The 17,132-nt window shown below is 53.8% G+C and overlaps 1 protein-coding gene and 1 long non-coding RNA gene across 2 annotated transcripts; both read left to right on the forward strand.

The window, feature by feature from the left end:
- The first annotated feature begins 9,636 nt into the window (after positions 1-9,636).
- On the forward strand, positions 9,637-11,255 carry LOC119089736 (uncharacterized). The gene is made up of 3 exons (XR_005093187.1): positions 9,637-9,757; positions 10,678-10,851; positions 11,221-11,255. It is a non-coding gene; the product is annotated as an uncharacterized LOC119089736 (long non-coding RNA).
- Positions 11,256-11,325: 70 nt separating this feature from the next.
- On the forward strand, positions 11,326-12,381 carry LOC119089737 (DNA fragmentation factor subunit beta-like). Its single transcript, XM_037212551.1, has 2 exons — positions 11,326-11,569; positions 11,927-12,381. Exons 1-2 carry the CDS (start codon positions 11,367-11,369, stop codon positions 12,123-12,125), a joined length of 402 nt encoding a protein of 133 aa, XP_037068446.1. The 5' UTR covers positions 11,326-11,366; the 3' UTR covers positions 12,126-12,381.
- Positions 12,382-17,132: the final 4,751 nt, after the last annotated feature.

The following is a 17,132-nucleotide window of genomic DNA, read 5'->3' on the forward strand; positions in this document are numbered from 1 at the left end:
TGCCCCTGTTCGGGCCCGCGCTGGGCGCCCCCGGCGGCCCCGACGGCCGGCCGCCTGCGCTGTCGTCTGAGTCACGCGTGGGGAGCGCCGCCGCCGTTTGGCCCGCTGCGAGCCGTCGCAGCCGAGGAGTTTGTCGCGATGAGCGGTCCGCGCGCCGTGAGAGGCGCCGCGAGCTGTCAGGAAGAGGGCAGGCGATGACCCGGAGCGTGTGGGAACGCTGCCTTGGAGTTTGTGCAATATCTTATTGCGACTGCTTTCAGCTTACAACGCATCATTGTCGCGCTTTCGCATGTCGGGCCGACTTTGGGTCCAGTGGCAGGTAGCATTGTTTTCAGCGGTGTTCATTTTCCATGCGTTATTGAGCAAGTTTCTAAGTTAACCCGAATTCCTCTCAGCGACGTTTCGTTCTTAGAAATCGCGTGTTGCGCATAAACGTGTAATTGCCCTCCGCCACGGTGGTTGAGCGTCCAGGTGTGTGATCCAAGATTGCCTTTCCATTGTTACGGACTACAGGGGGTTAGATCTGCGCATCCCTGGTGCCACTTATTGACGCAGTTAGAAATTGCAAGTAGTTCTGTTTCATTACGTTGTGAAGCATGTGTTCAAAGCCCGTCTTGGCGCCGTCAACAGCTGTGATTTTCTGCGAGACATATTCATCGGCGTTTACCCATCGTGCCACCCCCGAGCGCTTCGAATTAGTGCTGACAGAGCGCATTTTTGTGTGATAGTTTTTGTTAGCTCTTAGCGAGCTTTTTGGTCTTCAAGTGTTTAGCCTCAGCCTTCCATACTCTGTTGCAATGGCCCCCCGTGATCGCTGACGCAAGGGCGCCGTCGGTAAGTTGCTGCCGTTGGCGTACTTTTGTTTCGCTCTCCGGGGGGGGGGGGGGGGGAGGGGGGAGTGTCTGTCCGTGCTCGTACTCTGGTTTGATCCGTTTCCAGTCGTGGTTTTGATTGTACTAGAGCTATAGTTGGCGTCTTGTGGCGGTCTGCTGTCACACGGCCGCGTTGTGTGACCACGGCCTGCCGCACTGGCGGCCCGGGGCCCGGAAGCTCCGGCGGAGGCGGCCGGCCGCGTGGCGTTGCACGAAACCTCGGACGGCGGCGTCCGGTCCGAGGGCAGGCTGCTCACGGCGGCCGCGGCCGGCTGGCCGGAGCGCCGCCGCCCAGCGGCGGGCGGCGCCACGTGTCGTCGGGGGCCTCTCCGTACGCGGCTGGCTGCGGCCGGCGGCCGTCGGAACAGCTCGCTCGTCGCCGCCGGGGACGGGCCTGCGTGCGGGCAGAGCCGCGGCGGCCGAGCCGGCGCTGGAGGAGGGGCCAGTCAGAGAGGCCCTCAGCCAGCCGCCGGGCGGCGGCACGCGCGCCGGCCGCACCGGCGGCGGGTCGTCTTTGCTTCGCCGCTATGCGGGCGTCTTCACTCTTCGTCGTGGTGGTGTTGTAGCTTGTGGGGCTGCTGCGCCGTTGAGTCTCCCGCCTGTGCGGTGAGGCGGCGCCGCGCGGGCCGGGCGAGATGCGCCGACCACCTGTTTGTCTCGCGTTTGTACGTTTGTCCATTCAATTCTTCTACCTAAGCATACGAGTGATATACACTTTATGTCTTTCCTCTGAAGTACATATGTGCTCATTTAGACTAGAGTCAGTCAAATTGCAAGTAGTTTGGACTTAGGCATCAGTCGGCAGTCGGCAGTCAGCAGTCGCCGATCTTTCAATATGCGTGGCTCCTTGGTTTAGTGCAATTTCAATCGTAACTGACGCATCTCTGCGATTTTTCTCAGCATCAGGGAGCGTGACATCTTTGCAGGGGTTTTACTGTTAGTCGGGATCTTGCGTAGGTTAAAGAATGGTCTGCTTGGAAATTGTCCTTTGTACGCGAACTTTCTGACATATGCCGGTATATCCTTTGCATTTCCGACTTTCCCTGCACGGACGTTCACGTCATTCTGTGGTATTCGTGTGCGACGGGTTTTGTTCTGGTCCTTCGTGCTCTGATGCTCTTACTCATATACGTCAATGTGCAATGGTGCTACGACTTACCTTTCAATAAAATGTATATCGTCAGCTGTTGTTTGATGGGTGGTTCGAACCAAAACGAGCTGGGGCGGAGACCAGAGTTTGGGCTTGGAAGGCGAGACGGGGGCAGAGACCGGTGGTGTGGCTCGGAAGGCGAGACGGGACAGAGACCGGTGGTGTTGCTCGGAAGGCGAGACGGGACAGAGACCGGTGGTGTGGCTTGGAGGGCGAGGTGGACCGAGACCGGTGGTGTGACTGGAAGGCGGGCTGGGTGGGCAGAGACCGGTTGGTGTCGGGGATTCGTCTATCTTTGCGGCCATCCGATCCGCCATCGGCTGAGTGCGCTGCCATAGGAGGGAGAGCTGCCGTTTGGTGAGATCACCTTACGATTAATTCAATCAGAAACGCCAAACCGGTAAAACACACGGATGTTCCCGATGTCGAGGAGGGCGGCAATTCGGCGCGATGCTTGCTGTCGGTCCCATTGTTTAGCCGGCTGTCGCCTGTCAAGGTTACTTCAGGAGCAAATGGGGTGAACAAGCACCCTCCTCTCATGGACATCCATGCGAACGTCGGTGGCGTCCAGCGTTAGCTGTAGCGGGCCGTGTGGGCGAGACCTCATCTGCCAAATGGCGTAACTGCAGCGGCGGCGCTTAGACTGACAGACAGTGGTTTACGCTTGAGCCCAGGAGTGCTATGCGCCCTAATCCAAGACAAGACAAGACAAGACATGGACAGGCAGTGGTTTGGCGGACGACGGGGGGGGGGGGGGGGGGACTTTTCGCGCTATGCCAGATCTCTCTGTGGAGCACCGTGTCCACGGGCTGGCATTACGTGAGAGTCGGGGCCGGGGCCGGGTCATGCTAGGTGACGCTGGGCACACATAGGTCGTGCGAGAGCCGCGCTGTGCCCGGCGGCGTCGCCTCCCAACGATGCCGCGGCATGAGCGCACGCTACCCGGCTCCTGCACCGGCTACCAGCAGGCTGACCTGCCGGCGTGCGCGCCGATGTCAGATGTACGTACCTGGAACTCAAGGCACGTTGACCCGTGACTTACTTGTAGAAGGCTGGTTTTAGGCGGGCGGACTGGAGTGGAGGGGGAATCGCGAGAACGGCCGGGGTTAACGGCGCGGCAAGTTGTGCTTGGATTGAGGCATGCGATGATGATATGACGGCTTATTAAGTTAAAGTGTTTTTTTGATAGGTTAATCGACCTTTAACTATGCCAGAAGATATCGGTTTTAAACGACGTTGTAATGGCTAAAAAACGATTGCGTTGACCACGTGGACCTCCCCAGGCTATCCCTGGGACTCTAACCCGCCCGTGTCGTGAGCTTTTCCGCCCGTCTGCTCATTGTTCTCCACATTGTGGATGTGGAGCACGATATGCAGCCGCACAGACACAAGTGGCCTCTCTCCCTCAGTGGCGAGCGCTTTCTACAGGTTTGTTTGCTGATGCTGCTTTTGTCATGATCGTTGCATATCAAGGGGATACTAATGGGCGCTGCATGACCTATAGCAGTCGATGCGCCCTAAAACCCCAAATCATCAACAAGGGGATACTAGGTCTTGGGAATGAAACTAAGGCGCGTCATGTTAGGGGTTGGGAGAAACGCTGAGATGGGCAGCTTTCGTTAGAAGTGGGCTCTTCCAGCAGCTGATATGACAATCTTCGATGTCTAATGTGACATTTCTTCCTCGGCGTGCGGTTATGTGTGTCTCTCGCTCTTGATGTGCGTGCGCGGGTTTATTACCCGTCGTCATTGAACTTATGGTGTGTAATGGTGTATTTACTGTAGCCGTGGAGCATGAAGTGCAGGAAGTGGAAGACGGGGTGGGGTGGCAGGGAATTTATGGAAGGTGACAGGCGGTGCCGGCGACTATTCCCCACTGCAGTACACAAGGTTAAATCATGAATGACGGCGAGCACGTGCGCACATGAGCAAGGCTTCACGAGTCGTCCACTAGCTCGCAGCGCCTCCGCCGAACCAAATCATAACGTTCGAGCGCAAATTGACAAATATTTTGTTGATCGGCTCCTTCCACCTTTTCGCACACTAGATGCCGAACTCTATCAAACACATTGAATAAGATGTTGACAGGCCACGAACTGGCTAGCTGCCCTGTGCCGCCTTGGAGCTAATTGGGAGGGGGCTGCGGAATGCGATTACGAGACCTCTAAGCAAGTGGTTGAGTGCCTAGCGGGAGCCATTGGTGGTGGTGGTGGGGCTGAGGCTGAGCCTCTAAACCTTTCAAGGTGTACATATTTTCCATACCGGGGCAGACAACAAGGAAATAAGAGACCTCTCTCACCGCCCCTCCCCTCCACAGCAGGGACTGCAACCATGTTTTGCGTTGTTTTGGTCCATAGCAATCCGTCGCATCATTTACTCTTGTTTCCAAAAGTGCTCCCAAAGTGACATTTTACTTCCCCAGAGGTTAAAAGATCGTCAAACTTTGAGCTTTTCAACTTTGGGGAATACTTCAAAGGCATACTCTATTTAGGCCTGAAGACCAGTTAAGTTTTATAATAGCACTAATTAGTATCACTGCAGCACCTTGAGGACATAATAAGGACATGCAGTTTAACTGTACTCAAGCCGAAATTCTGTTTTCAGCGCTTTGTAACAGCACGACTTAATGCTGCTATATTTCTTCCCCGAAGTCGCGGCCACCTTCATCATGAGCACGACCTTGCGTGCCTCTACTGGTGCGAGTAAAAGAACGATTGTCATTGACCCAGCGGGCAGGGGCCTGTTTCTGAGAAGTTGGAAAGAAATCAGAGCCATAACAGCGATAAATTTCTGCTTTTTCGTTGAATTCACGGGATAATAGCGAATTTATGTTCGCTGCTACACAGTTATGTTCATTTATTTATGTTCACTGCTTTTGACACATTAACGTTTTGCAAACATTACCGGGCATCCACATTGGAAAAGCAAGCCGAAGTAGCGGTGTTGTTTTCACCTTTATGCAATTTCTTTTGAGGGAAATCCCGAGATAAATCCTTTCTGAGGGAAACCGTTTATCAGAACGAGATTTCTCATGAAGGGTCGGCTACTTCAAATCGAAGTTCTGGGATATTTAGAAGAATTTTGAGCAAAGTGATGTTACTGATCAAATCTCACGGGTCTAACTAAGGCGCGTAACAATAAACGATAGCAGATAGATCAGTGGTATCATGTAGCAAACGGTGAACAGCACAAGCAAAATGAGGTGATCTCTTTAAGGCATGCACCATGCCGTAGCATTTATGCATATTGTTACCTCCCAAAAATATAGCTAGACTAGAAAGAGTGCAGCGGAAAGCAGCTAGGATAATAAATGCGACTCAGAATATAAGGAAAGGCTCAGGGGCTTGTCTCTGCGCTCATTGAAATATTGTAGACTTAGAAGGGATCTGATAGGTATAAAATATGATAAGGGCGATAGGGAAGAAATATCTACATGGAACAGTGGACACTAAGTTGAGATTTAGAGAGGACCAGCTCCATTTAGCACCAACGACACATCCCATGTCACGTTCCTTTTATGTTAAGACGTCATATTTAGTCACCAGGTTGACCAATCAACAAGAAGTACGCAAACACCCCGCGTCAAAAAGGAATCGCTGGTTGATCCATCGGAATGGCCTTGATGCGCCAGCATCGTGCCATATCAATGGCTTAGGTTAATCAGTGGGGATGGTGGTGTGTGAGCGGGGGCCGCGGTTGTTGCCATAGATAATTTGGAGGGTAAGATGATAGAATCCGAAATATATTATTTTAGGTCAGGTGTGTACTTTCCTACCTACCGTTAGAAAAAATCATTGTACACCATTCGTCGTGTTTAAGGCATGACATATCGTAAATAATCTCAAAACAGGTAGAATCATGCTCCTACATTCGAATTCCAAATACTTTGATGGCGGGCCCCCGAGCGCCGCGCGCACCGCACCGCCTGGACTCCCAGTTTGCCGTTTCCGCGTTGCCGTTGCGTAAAACAATATTCTGCGTACCAGTACCAAGAACTGTACAAAATGTACCGGACCCAAGTAAAACCATTCGTCATGTTTAAGGCAGGACAACCATAACCTAACTGCGAACCATAAAAATATTTAACTTAACATAACCATATTTACCATAGCCATATTACCATATAAACCATATTAACTGCGAACCATACTAAATAAACTAAAACTATAAATCTATAAATCATACTATAACTATAAACCATATCTGCGAACCATAAAAATGACGGGGACAAGGTAGCAAGAATCCATGAAAAGAATCCATGAAATTTGATCCTCGACGCCAACGGGACCATGGGTGCAGGGGGATTGGGGGGGGGAATGTAAAGCAAAATGAGAACATGGCAGCTAAATAAAAGCTCACTATATGGCACCTATATGTGGCATGGAACATTGGATGCCAATGAGATGCTGGTTGAAGGGGATTTAGGGTGGGGAGGTTAGGTTAGGGGGTTAGGTTAGGTATAGGTTGGGTTGGGTTGGGTTGGGTTGGTAGGTTAAGTTGGGTAGGTTAGTTAGGTTAGGTTAGGTTAGGTTAGGTTAGGTTAGGTTAGGTTAGGTTAGGTTAGGTTCAGGTTAGGTCAGGTAAGGTCAGGTCAGGTAGCTTAGCTTAGCTTAGCGCTTAGGTTCTGGCTATTCTCGTTAGGTTAGTTAGGTTAGGTTAGGTTAGGTTAGGTTAGGTTAGGTTAGGTTAGGTTAGGTTAGGTTAGGTTAGGCTAGGCTAGGTAGGTAGGTTAGGTTAGGTAGGTATTGGTTAGGTTAGGTTAGGTAGGAGGCTAGGCTAGGTTAGGTTAGGATATGTTTGGACTATTCGGCCTGCGTATTCATAAATGTACCTAAACTCGATAAGAAACGATTTTGGTTGCTTTATTATTGTTACCTTGGTTCCATACATGTTTTATGGTTCTTGATAAGCAGAAATATTTGTGCTTTCGCAACAACGTAGAAACGGCGCTTGGAAGTCGAGGCAGTGCGGTGCGGGGCGTGCGGCGCTCGGGAGCTCGCTATCGTATTTATTAAAATTCGAGGGTAGGAGCATGATTCTATCTGTTTTGAAATTATTTACGATATGTTCCGCCTTAAACACGACGAATGGTTTACCTTGGTCCCGTACATTTTGTAGAGTTCTTGGTAAGCAGAAATATTGTATTTACGCAACGGCAAAGCAGAAACGGCGCTGGGAGTCCAGGCGGTGCGGTGCGCGCGGCGCTCGGGAGCTCGCCATCGAAGTTATTGAGATTCGAAGGTAGGAGCATGATTCTACCTGTTTTGAGATGATTTACGATATGTGCCGCCTTGAACACGACGAATGGTGTGCAATGATTTTTTCTAACGTTAGGTAGGAAAGTACACCCACACCCTATTTTAGGATTGCTTATGGTGTCTGATGTTTTAAAGTTCAAGTAATGAACAATTGTTATTGCATTGTCAGGTACCATTTTCCAGCGTAACCAATATCCATGTGATGCATTGAAAACGTCAACAGATGAAAATATAACCTTGCAGCGTAAAACACCGATTTTAACAATTCCTACCCTGGTTTTACCTGTATTAATGGGAAGTCTGCATTTGGATAGCGTAGCATGCATCATATATCAATAAATGAATTCATTTACAATGGCTGATATTCTTTTAGACTGATATACTGATATACTTTTACATGAAAAAGACTGCTCTTAGACAGCATGATTTCTCTATTTAGTGAAAATAGTCCTCATATATCTCTAAGATGGCTCTTTTACTTCAAAAGTACACACATATGCTGAGTACTCCCTTTGTGATTTTATGGTGACATGCAACCTTAGTCCTTACCTGGGTGTAATGTAATGCTGTTCCCTAAATCCTATCTTCTCACACTTGGGTAGCCTTCCATTTATCCCCTCCCCCTCCATGCACAATGTAAGTACTGTACAGCCTCCTATGTAGTCAGCCCTAAAAGGATCTGGGTGAGAGAAAAGAGAGTGCTACTTGCGAAGACATTCTAGTCCAAGTGTTGGATGAAGACAGCTTCATTTTTTGGAGGGGAGGGGGATGAACATATAACACAGTATATGCATGACACCTATGTCATGTGTCATGTTATGATTATTTGTAAATAATTAAGCATCACACCCTCTCTCTCCTTTCCAGGTGTTATCACCATGGATGCTGGTGATGACACTGCACGATCTAGTAGGAAGCAGAGGCTGAAAGGGATTAAGGTCACGTCTTTGGGCAACAAGAGAAAAATTGGTGTTGCTGCTTCGTCTTTCAGTGACCTGATAAACAAGCATGTGCAAGATTGCAGGTAGGTGTGCAATTCTGAAATGAGCCATTTAAATGTTTTACTTTTTGTGTGGGTGCCCAGGATGATCAGTTCAGTGAATGGAGAGTTAGTACTGCCCACTTAGGTAGGAAAAAATGTTTGGATTGTCTTTGCAGATCTTACTAATGGTGTTTCAAAGGCCTGGCAGAGGTGGGATTATCACAGCACCTGATGTTCATAAACACTAATGTATTATAACACCTTATGTTCAAAATGCCTGATGCATCACAACTACTGATGTGTCATAACCTCTAATGTATCATTAACACTGCTAATGCATTGGGAGGCATCAACTAGTATTGATTGTGAATGAGAGGGTAGCCCAAACAAATCTTGTTTGAACAGCGAGAAAGCTTTGACGCGGGTGCTGTACCCGGCCTCGGTTCTGCCCTCATCCTTTCTGGAATATCATATTTTTGAAGTGACTGATCGACTGATCGCAGATTCATACGGCTGTCAACAACAAAAGGTGTATTTCCTTCAGCTGTTCTGCATAAACCGTGAGGCATCTCACACCATCCGCGATCAGGCGTGACCTTCCTGCAGCATGGCAATTTGAACAAGTTCATCATTCTATTCGGTACGCAGACGTAACATTTACAAAGTCAGAAACAAACGGCGTGGGCTGAGGCGGCCGAAGATATTGCTGACCCTGGCGTCGCGGTCTCCATAACGTCCGACTCACAGGTGCACCAGTAGGCGACTGAGAGGCGGTCAACGTCACCTGTGTCGAGGCCGGTCTCGACTTCATCACACCTCCGGCCGAGCCGAGAGATTCCAGCATGAAAAGTACACAGGCGTCCAGTCCAAGCCGGTCCATAGTGACCGATGTGGACCGAAAATGTGCCTTTTCGCAATGGTTTGGTCAAGGTCATCAAAATTGTCAATTATTCGAAATTTGCCGTTCTCGTTGTCTGAAAGTACCAGACCTAAGCACGCCTTTTTTCCGGCCATTTGTCGAGCAGTGCGATCTGAACATAAGCGTGGGAACGCCGCGGCAGTAAGCGTGTACCCTCCAGTCTGTCCTGGAAGACGGACTTCAAACGCTGCTGACCACCAGCCAACCTCACCGCGTACCGATTTGTCTCACGTCATGGGTTTCTAGAGAATTTCCAAACATCCATTACCTTGTATATTTTAGGATGAACTGTTTTTGAACCCACGGATCGGCAGTGACAGGTGCTCTCCACGATCCTTGAAATCCTCATCAGCGTACAGCTGATCTGTAGACACGTTGTGTGGCAACATCCGTGTTGTGGCGTGTTTGTCTTGGGACGTGAATAAACAGACATCTCCCTCCTTCCAGATCAGCCGGAAAGGTGTTTCTATCTCGTTGCCGGACGGCACGCTGGTCGACAAGGACTATTTCGACGTGCTAGACAACCAAACCACGGTTGTACTTCTGAAGGCTGGCGAGTCGTTGCAGCCGACTGCGAGTAAGTCCACAATGGTGATGGTTGCACGACGGGGACAAGCGCGCCTCGTCTGTGCCTCTCTGGCTTACCCTGGTTGTGGCATGCACAACTGTTGAGAACCCGGATGAAAAAGTCGCTCGGACTATCTCCATTGTCTTTTGTGTTAGTGCGTGCACATTGTTGCTGCCATGTAGGTCACCGGTTGTCGTCAGGTGCTATAGAAGCCTGGTAAGGATTGGATGTTAGTGCCTTTCAGCCATGTCTGTATCACAAGGCAAGTTCTCTCCGTGGAATTATGGGGATTCGAAAGGAGGTCTTCTGACCGCGGGTCCAGCACTCTACCAACTGAGCCAATCAGGAAGCACATCTGGGAAAGAATGCTCCACCAACTGAGCTAACCATAAAGAGCAGCTATCCTCCCCGGCCAGCTCAGTTGGTAGAGCGCTGGACTCATAATCAAGAGACTTCGGTTCGATTACCAGCAATTCCTGACATTTACACGGCTGAAAGCCTTGCACCATCCGGTCTTGCTCAGGACTCAATAACCATGACGACCTTAGAGTAAAATGGCCAAAACGTTGCGTACATACCAACGCACCAGACAAGGACGATAGACCGCACAACTATTCCATCCATGATACTAATGCCTCGTCTAAAGCATTATGCAAAATTATGTTAAGACTCCAGCAGAGATGTTGCGAGGAGGTTACCGGATTCTGGTGACTCCTATCTGCCACTTCCCCCGTCCATTTTTGTACTGTAACGATCACAGTGACCACCGCTGTGACCTCCGGTCTGAGCCAGGTCATGCCCCCGCACCGATCACGGCGGCACGGGGGTGGCTGCTATTCGCAACTCTGCGCGCTCCTTTGACCCAACCCACGCAATGCCGAGTGCCTGTCGGCCGGCGCCGACCCGCCTGACGAGCCGGCCGCCGGCAGTCGTGGGTCTGGTGGAGCAGCTGCTGCGCACGTGGCGCGGCACCGAGCTGCAGGACGGCATCCGAGCCCTGCTGCGCGACGACGGCACGCCGGCCGCGCTGCTGGCGCCGCCTGCCGGCCGGCCCTGCCGCACGGCACTCAGCCGACGGGCCGACGATCCCGACTGGTTCCAAGGTGGGCACGACCGGACCCGACGCGGCCCAGATCGCCGCCTTCGGCTCCCACGTGGGGGCCCAGTTCGAACCCAGTGTGCGCTAGGACCCCAGAATGCTAAAATAGCGATTGCAGTGGCTGATTCTGTACGGAAGGGGTGCGCGACGGCATGCGTCGTGTTTCTTTGCCAATAAATTTACGGCTCTGTGAAACGAAATGGGACAGGATAGCATATTATTTTCTGCTTCAACGCCCAACTCATAGCTATCGTTTTAAATGCAGCGCAATAGAAGTCCTCTTGTATTCCGAATGGCCACTCCTTCAGCTCTCTTTTCGATACCCTACCACACCCCCGGAACTTTGTCGTGACCCCGTCCGAACGGCCTGCAGGCCTGGACACGGCTGCCGCCACCAAGGAGGAGTACATGCGGCGGCGGTGCGAGGCGCGCGTGCGCGGCTACTTCTACAAGTCGCGCGACCAGCTGCGCGCCGCGCCGGCCGCCGCGCAGCCGCTGCTGACGTCGCTGCTGTCAGACATGCTGGACCGACTGCGCGCCGACCGCTTCCACGGGCACCGCTTCGACCGCGGCCACGCCGGTCGGCTGTGCGACGCGGCCGGCACGTTCGCCTGCCAGGGCGAGTTCGCCGCCGAGCGGTGCGGCTACGACGACCACCGGGTGAACCCCTACAGCAGCCGCGAGCAGCGCATCGTGTTCTCCACGTGGAACCTGGACCACCGGTACGGCCTGGCGGGCGGCGGCCGGCGCTGTGTGGAGGGGATCGCGGCCGGGTGCCGCTCTGTCGGCCGCGGCCGTGGCTGCGGCGCGGCCGTGGCCGACCGCGCTTATCGGTGGAGCGTGACGCACGTCAGCGGCCGGGGCTTCCGTTGTCATCTCCGATCGCTCCGGCCGTCACCACGCGATGACCCGGAACGGTAGCGCACGGTCGTGCGCGCGGTTCCGCCGCCGCGGTTACGTGCCGATCTGACCCCCGCCGTGACCCCTGATCTCTGACAGCGTGGGCGTCGTCGTGAGGCGCCGTCCCCTGTTGTCTACCGCCGTGACCTATGACCTTGACCTGGCGCTTACCCCGGCAGCATCGAGAGGTCGCGGACGATCCTGCCGACGCTGGTGGAGACCGCTCAGTCGGCCGGACCGCACCGCCGGGTCAACTCCGACTACTTCTACCGGCTGCTCTTCACCACGGAGAACCTGCGCCTGGTGCACGTTGTTTGTCACGACAAGGGCTCGCATGACCGCTTCACGTGCGACCCCAAACTGGTGTACGTCCGCTGACGGCGCCCCGCGGGCGGCGGTCCAGGTGGAGTGTCGTCGATGTGGCGATGGGTGGCGGCCGTGTTTTAGGATGTGTCCAGGGAGTTTGGTTTGAACTTTCGATGCCAATGCCTTTGGCTTGGTCGATCCAGTTTTTCAATGCTTATATGGGGATCGCCACAGCGATTTGGTGCGCCAAGAGCGATGGCACTGCCACACCAAATGGTGGAGTGCTAGTATAACTCACTCGGTCTGGTGATAACTGCATTCGAGTTGTGATGATACCACCTTGTGATGTCAACAGTCATGATCAATCTTGCCGCGTCTATTTGCCTCCTCTGATGACCATCTTGCAAGTAATTGGACATTTAGAACATGAACACGATGACGGTTAACAACTGCAAACATGTTTTTTGTCCTATTCGGCGAACTGACAATCCTACTTCTCAGATTCCGTGATTTCGGACGACTGATCACGACGTACGGCACTGAAAGACGGGGTGCAGTATCATTTGCACCCACGCATGCGGGTGCAGGCGATCTTGCCTGAATGCTAGGAACATTGAGCAACGGTTTCATACGATATGGAGTGATCGTAGGTGGACGGCATAGACGAACGTGTGACGGCATAGACGAACGTCGTGTGACGGCATATATGAGCTTGTGACGGCATAGACGAACATGTGACGGTACAAACGAACTTGTGACGACATAGACGAACTTGTGACGGCATAGCCGAGCTTGTGACGGCATAGACGAACGTGTGACGGGATACATGTCCTTAGGACGGCATGCATAGCCTTAGGACGGCATACACGGCTTTGTGACGGCATACACGACCTTGGGACGGCGTGCACTACCTTGGGACGGCATACACTACCTTGGGACGGCTCATCATCACGGCTTCTCTACTGTCGTGCCAATTATAACCAACTTTCCCCGAGCGCTAAGAACGGGACGTAAAACGACTTCCATATGTGCATAAACGGAGCGTGAACAACTGGGCTGACCAAGGTAACCAATGTTGGACTATACGAAATGTATGCATGTGGAGCGGCTCGGCACACTCGGATGACGGTGGATCAGTCGGGCTGGGTTTGAAGTCGTCACGAAGATCTCTGTCAGGACGGTCGGCGATTACTGCCGACCAACAAATGAGCTAGTTTTGTCATACTTTTGTGATCTCTCCGATCTCGTGTTTTTGGGACCGTGTCACATGATTACGATTTTTTAGATAAAAGTCAAATGTGTACGTATTGTTTCCCAAGATATTTGGCTGATTCAGACCACAAGACGTTCAGTATTTCGAATGGGCCGTATGTTTTGCGAGAAATCTTCCCCGAAGGAAAGAACCTGACCATGCTTAGTTGCTGGCGAGCCGTTTTTGTTGCGCCGACAGCCCCCTGTTGGTTAGTAATTGTCAGTTGCCTTTGTACGTCGTTCGTGCTTGCCTGCTGTTAGCCGGTGTGATTTAATTGTTGTCATTATCGCCGGATCGGGGTTGCAAACCAACTGCCTTATCGTTTGATAAATGCGTATCTGATCAGGCACGTGGTCACGCGGCCGTTAGTCACGTTCCCGTTGATGGCCGGTCATTGTCTGCAGTGAGCTGTCATTGCATGTACGCATTGCATTGTCTATTGTTTCACACGCTAAGGTGCCGACTGATGCTTGCCAAACGCCATTAGTGTATACGACGCAGTGTTTGGGGCGGTTTGGCTAGGCTGTGAAGGAAAAGTCGGATGTGACCATTGTTTGTGCCTTAAAAGGGTGGTAATTTCGTGTTCAATTGACATTGTTTGCGGCGAGGCCGTGGTCGTCCTTATGGATCGGGGTGCACCGATGCCCCCGTGCCTATGTGCCAGTTTCCCCACCGCCCTGTCCGTGCCTTTCGACAATGACTGTGGTGACTTGCCAGTGGTAATGCGACGCGGTACTTGAAAATTTATAGATTTCTGTGAAGGATGTTTGTTTGCTCGCAAGGCTGTACCTAAGGCGGCTGGTGCCTCGCCGGAACTCATGTGCCAGGCCTATCGATCGGGAAGCGGTGCATGTCGTCCACACCGCCGCGAGCGAGTCGGCGCTGGCTGGGTCTGGCCGCGAGCGAGCCGGCGCTGGCTGGAGCAAGTAAGGGAGCCGGCGCTGGCTGGGTCTAGCCGCGAGCGAGCCGGCGTCGGGTGGGGCAGGCCGCGAGTGAACCGGCGCCGGCTGGAGCAAGTGAGGGAGCCGGCGCCGGTTGGGTCTGGCCGCGAGCGAACCGGCGCCGGCTGGAGCAAGTGAGCGAGCCGGCGCCGGTTGAGGCAGGCCGCGAGCGAGCCGGCGTGCGGCTGGGGCAGGCCGCGGGCAGGCGGACACCGCGCGTTCCTGCTGCTGCAGGCTGGCGGCAGCGGCGGGCCGGCGGGCCGGTGTCCGCAGGTTGGGGAGAGTCAGGCGCCGCCGCCCATCGAGCGGCGTCGCCGGGCAGTGCCACATCCAACAAGCCCTCGGCCGCGGGGCAGTGCCGCATCCGGCAGGCGCCGTCGTGTGGGGTGCAGTCATCTGGCGACCCAGAGCCTGCAGTAGGCTCCAGACAGGTCTCACTGCACCGTGAACGGCGCTGCATGAAAATGGTAGATGTGAGGGGATCCAGAGCTGGAGAGAAAAAAACAAACAAACAGGAGAAATGAACAGTTCTCCATGTTTGCTGGAGCATCAGGCGTGCTACATTTAAGTGAGCGAACAAAGCCTGTTGCGCACATGCTTGAGTGCAATAAGCGCAATGCTAGCAAAATTGACATTTCCAAGACTGGCACTGAAACCTGCAGAACTGCCCACCGTCTGACCTTCGTAAAATGTTACGCAGACGGATCTTAAACCCCCTGCATTCAACAAGCGAATGGCCCAGGATGGTGGCGCCATAGACTTCCCCTGCCCGCACGCCTCGCTTATTGAACAGTTATCGATGCACGAGCACGTAGAGAGCGCCGCTGTCTGGGCGGGCGTTGGCCGCGTTACTGCCGGCGGCCACCACACATGCCATGTGTAGGTCAGACCGGTCAGCGAACTTCACTGGATGCCATGCTGTATGCATGCCCGCTGCCTGGTAACCTCTACCCTCGCCCCCGCTGTGTACGTGCGCACATGCCTTGTCGGTTGCAGCCTGTCAGTGTAATCTTTGTTGCATCTGGGCTAATAAGGGTCCGAAAATTGAGGTCATGGATTATCGGCCGGTCTGTCGGACGGACGGGTGGGCCGCGGCCGGCCCCGCCTCGGCGTCGCGTGCACTGATGACGTGCTCGATGGCGGGCTCTGGGGTGAGCGCTCGCCCGGCGCTAGCTGGGGAGCTGCGTGCTGCGGGGATCGGATGGTGTTGAGGGGATGTTGGTGACCGAAGTGCACGGTGCATGACTAGGATTTCACCGCCAAAAAGCGGCGCATTGACGATCGCGAGGTTGTAAAACCACCGCAATGTTCCCAGGCTCGCGTGACTATTTTGTTTAATAAGCGCTTGTGTTCAAGTGTGTGTCGGTCCCCATAACCTTTGGAAGTACGAGTTTACGAGCAGCACACAAACTGGGTGTTGCTGACGCGGTTTTCCCTGTATAGACTCGGGACGCCTACGGGCACAGGTTTAATGACTGCGGTGCCTTGGACTGTTACAGTCTCTCTCGACGCCTGGGTTTCGGTCGTCGCCCCAGTCACACCACAGTCGCCGCCCAAGAGAGGGGCTAGTACTGGATCGGTGCTGGTCCTCTGTATCTCGCACGTTGCCCATCGCTTCTTTGCGGCAGAAACCACAAGCTGCGCCAGGCATTTTTAGACATCGCCCTCAGAATTAGTGAGATATCACTGAGCGACGAGCAGCAACAGTAATACCACACTCCGCTCTGCCCTTTATTAAACCAGTGAACCTTACCATATGTTACCAAGTGACAAGAGTCCTACACAGTTATTCTACCTGACGTCACACAGGAAGCCTCTGAGAATATAGCGTCGCATCCGCAATTAACGGAGAAGGGATGCGGCGGCTTCGACGTACCCTGCCTTCACATGCCGGTGTACCTGCCGAACATCAAGCGCATTCCGCACGCGTCCAGGGGCGCGCTCGGGGCGTCAGCAGGGCGCCTCCTGATCGTCAGTGGCCCGTTCTGGGCGGCTGAAGCTCGTGCTCGGGACGCCGCCGTTGGCACCGCCTGCTAGTGGCTTCCGCCGGGCCCCTCGCGACCGCCCGACCTCCCCGAGCCATCAGCGACGTCTGGGCGAGGAACCTCGTGGCAAACGCTCCAGTCAAAGATGGCGCCGTTCTCCGCCGGCCGGGCCGGGCCCGGCGCGGTGTGGCACGCGCTGGCCGTGCAGACTCCCGAGCCCCGCCTCCGGCCGGCCGCCTACAACTTGTAGGCGTTTCGGATCATGAGGTCGAAGTAGGCGTCAGTGTCGACGGAGGCGCTGACGCCCGAGTAGTAGTCGATGAACTCCTCCTTGGTCACCTGCGGGCGGCGGTCGATCGGTTATGCCGGCCAGGCGCGGCGGCGGCTGTACACCGCATTGATTGGCGCGCCTTGCGGGCTCGGCTGATGTGCCGGGCCACTGGCGGCGGACGAGCGCGGGATTCACGGGACTATGCGTTGGCTGGCTGCCCCGACTTACCCGCAGGGCAGCCCGCTCCATGTCCAGGATCTCTGCATCGATGTCCGTGGGTACAGTGGGATAAGGCGAGACCCAAATAAAACTGGAAAGCTGGGGCCAAGGGGCTACCAATACCTGTTTGACCGAAGTCAGAGCCCTCGCGCAAAGCGCGTTTGGTCTTGCTCCTCTCCTTTGAACAGAGAGGGCGCTTTGCAAGCCTCCCGACCGTCCGCGTGATCATTGAAGCACACAGTCCCCCACCGCGGAAGGGCGGTGCCTCACGGGGGGCGGGGGAGGGGGCAATCGCGCTGAAGTTAGGCGGCTGTTGGCTGTAGCGTGCGGCTGGTCCATCACCGCAGTGGAAGTAGTAAACTACGCTGTTATGCTGTGCCATCTATCGATGTGACGTTCTACGAAGTAAAC

Source organism: Pollicipes pollicipes, unplaced genomic scaffold (genome assembly GCF_011947565.3).
Source record: "Pollicipes pollicipes isolate AB1234 unplaced genomic scaffold, Ppol_2.1 Scaffold_3087;HRSCAF=3621_pilon_pilon_pilon, whole genome shotgun sequence".
In the NCBI taxonomy this organism is placed as follows: Eukaryota; Metazoa; Arthropoda; class Thecostraca; order Pollicipedomorpha; family Pollicipedidae; genus Pollicipes; species Pollicipes pollicipes.

Excerpts from the sequence above, each read along its gene's own strand:
- LOC119089737 (XM_037212551.1), top strand. The coding sequence starts at position 11,367 with ATGCTGGACCGACTGCGCGCCGACCGCTTCCACGGGCACCGCTTCGAC. Across the intron at positions 11,570-11,926 it reads ACGTGGAACCTGGACCACCG|CATCGAGAGGTCGCGGACGA; the intron begins GTACGGCCTGGC and ends TTACCCCGGCAG.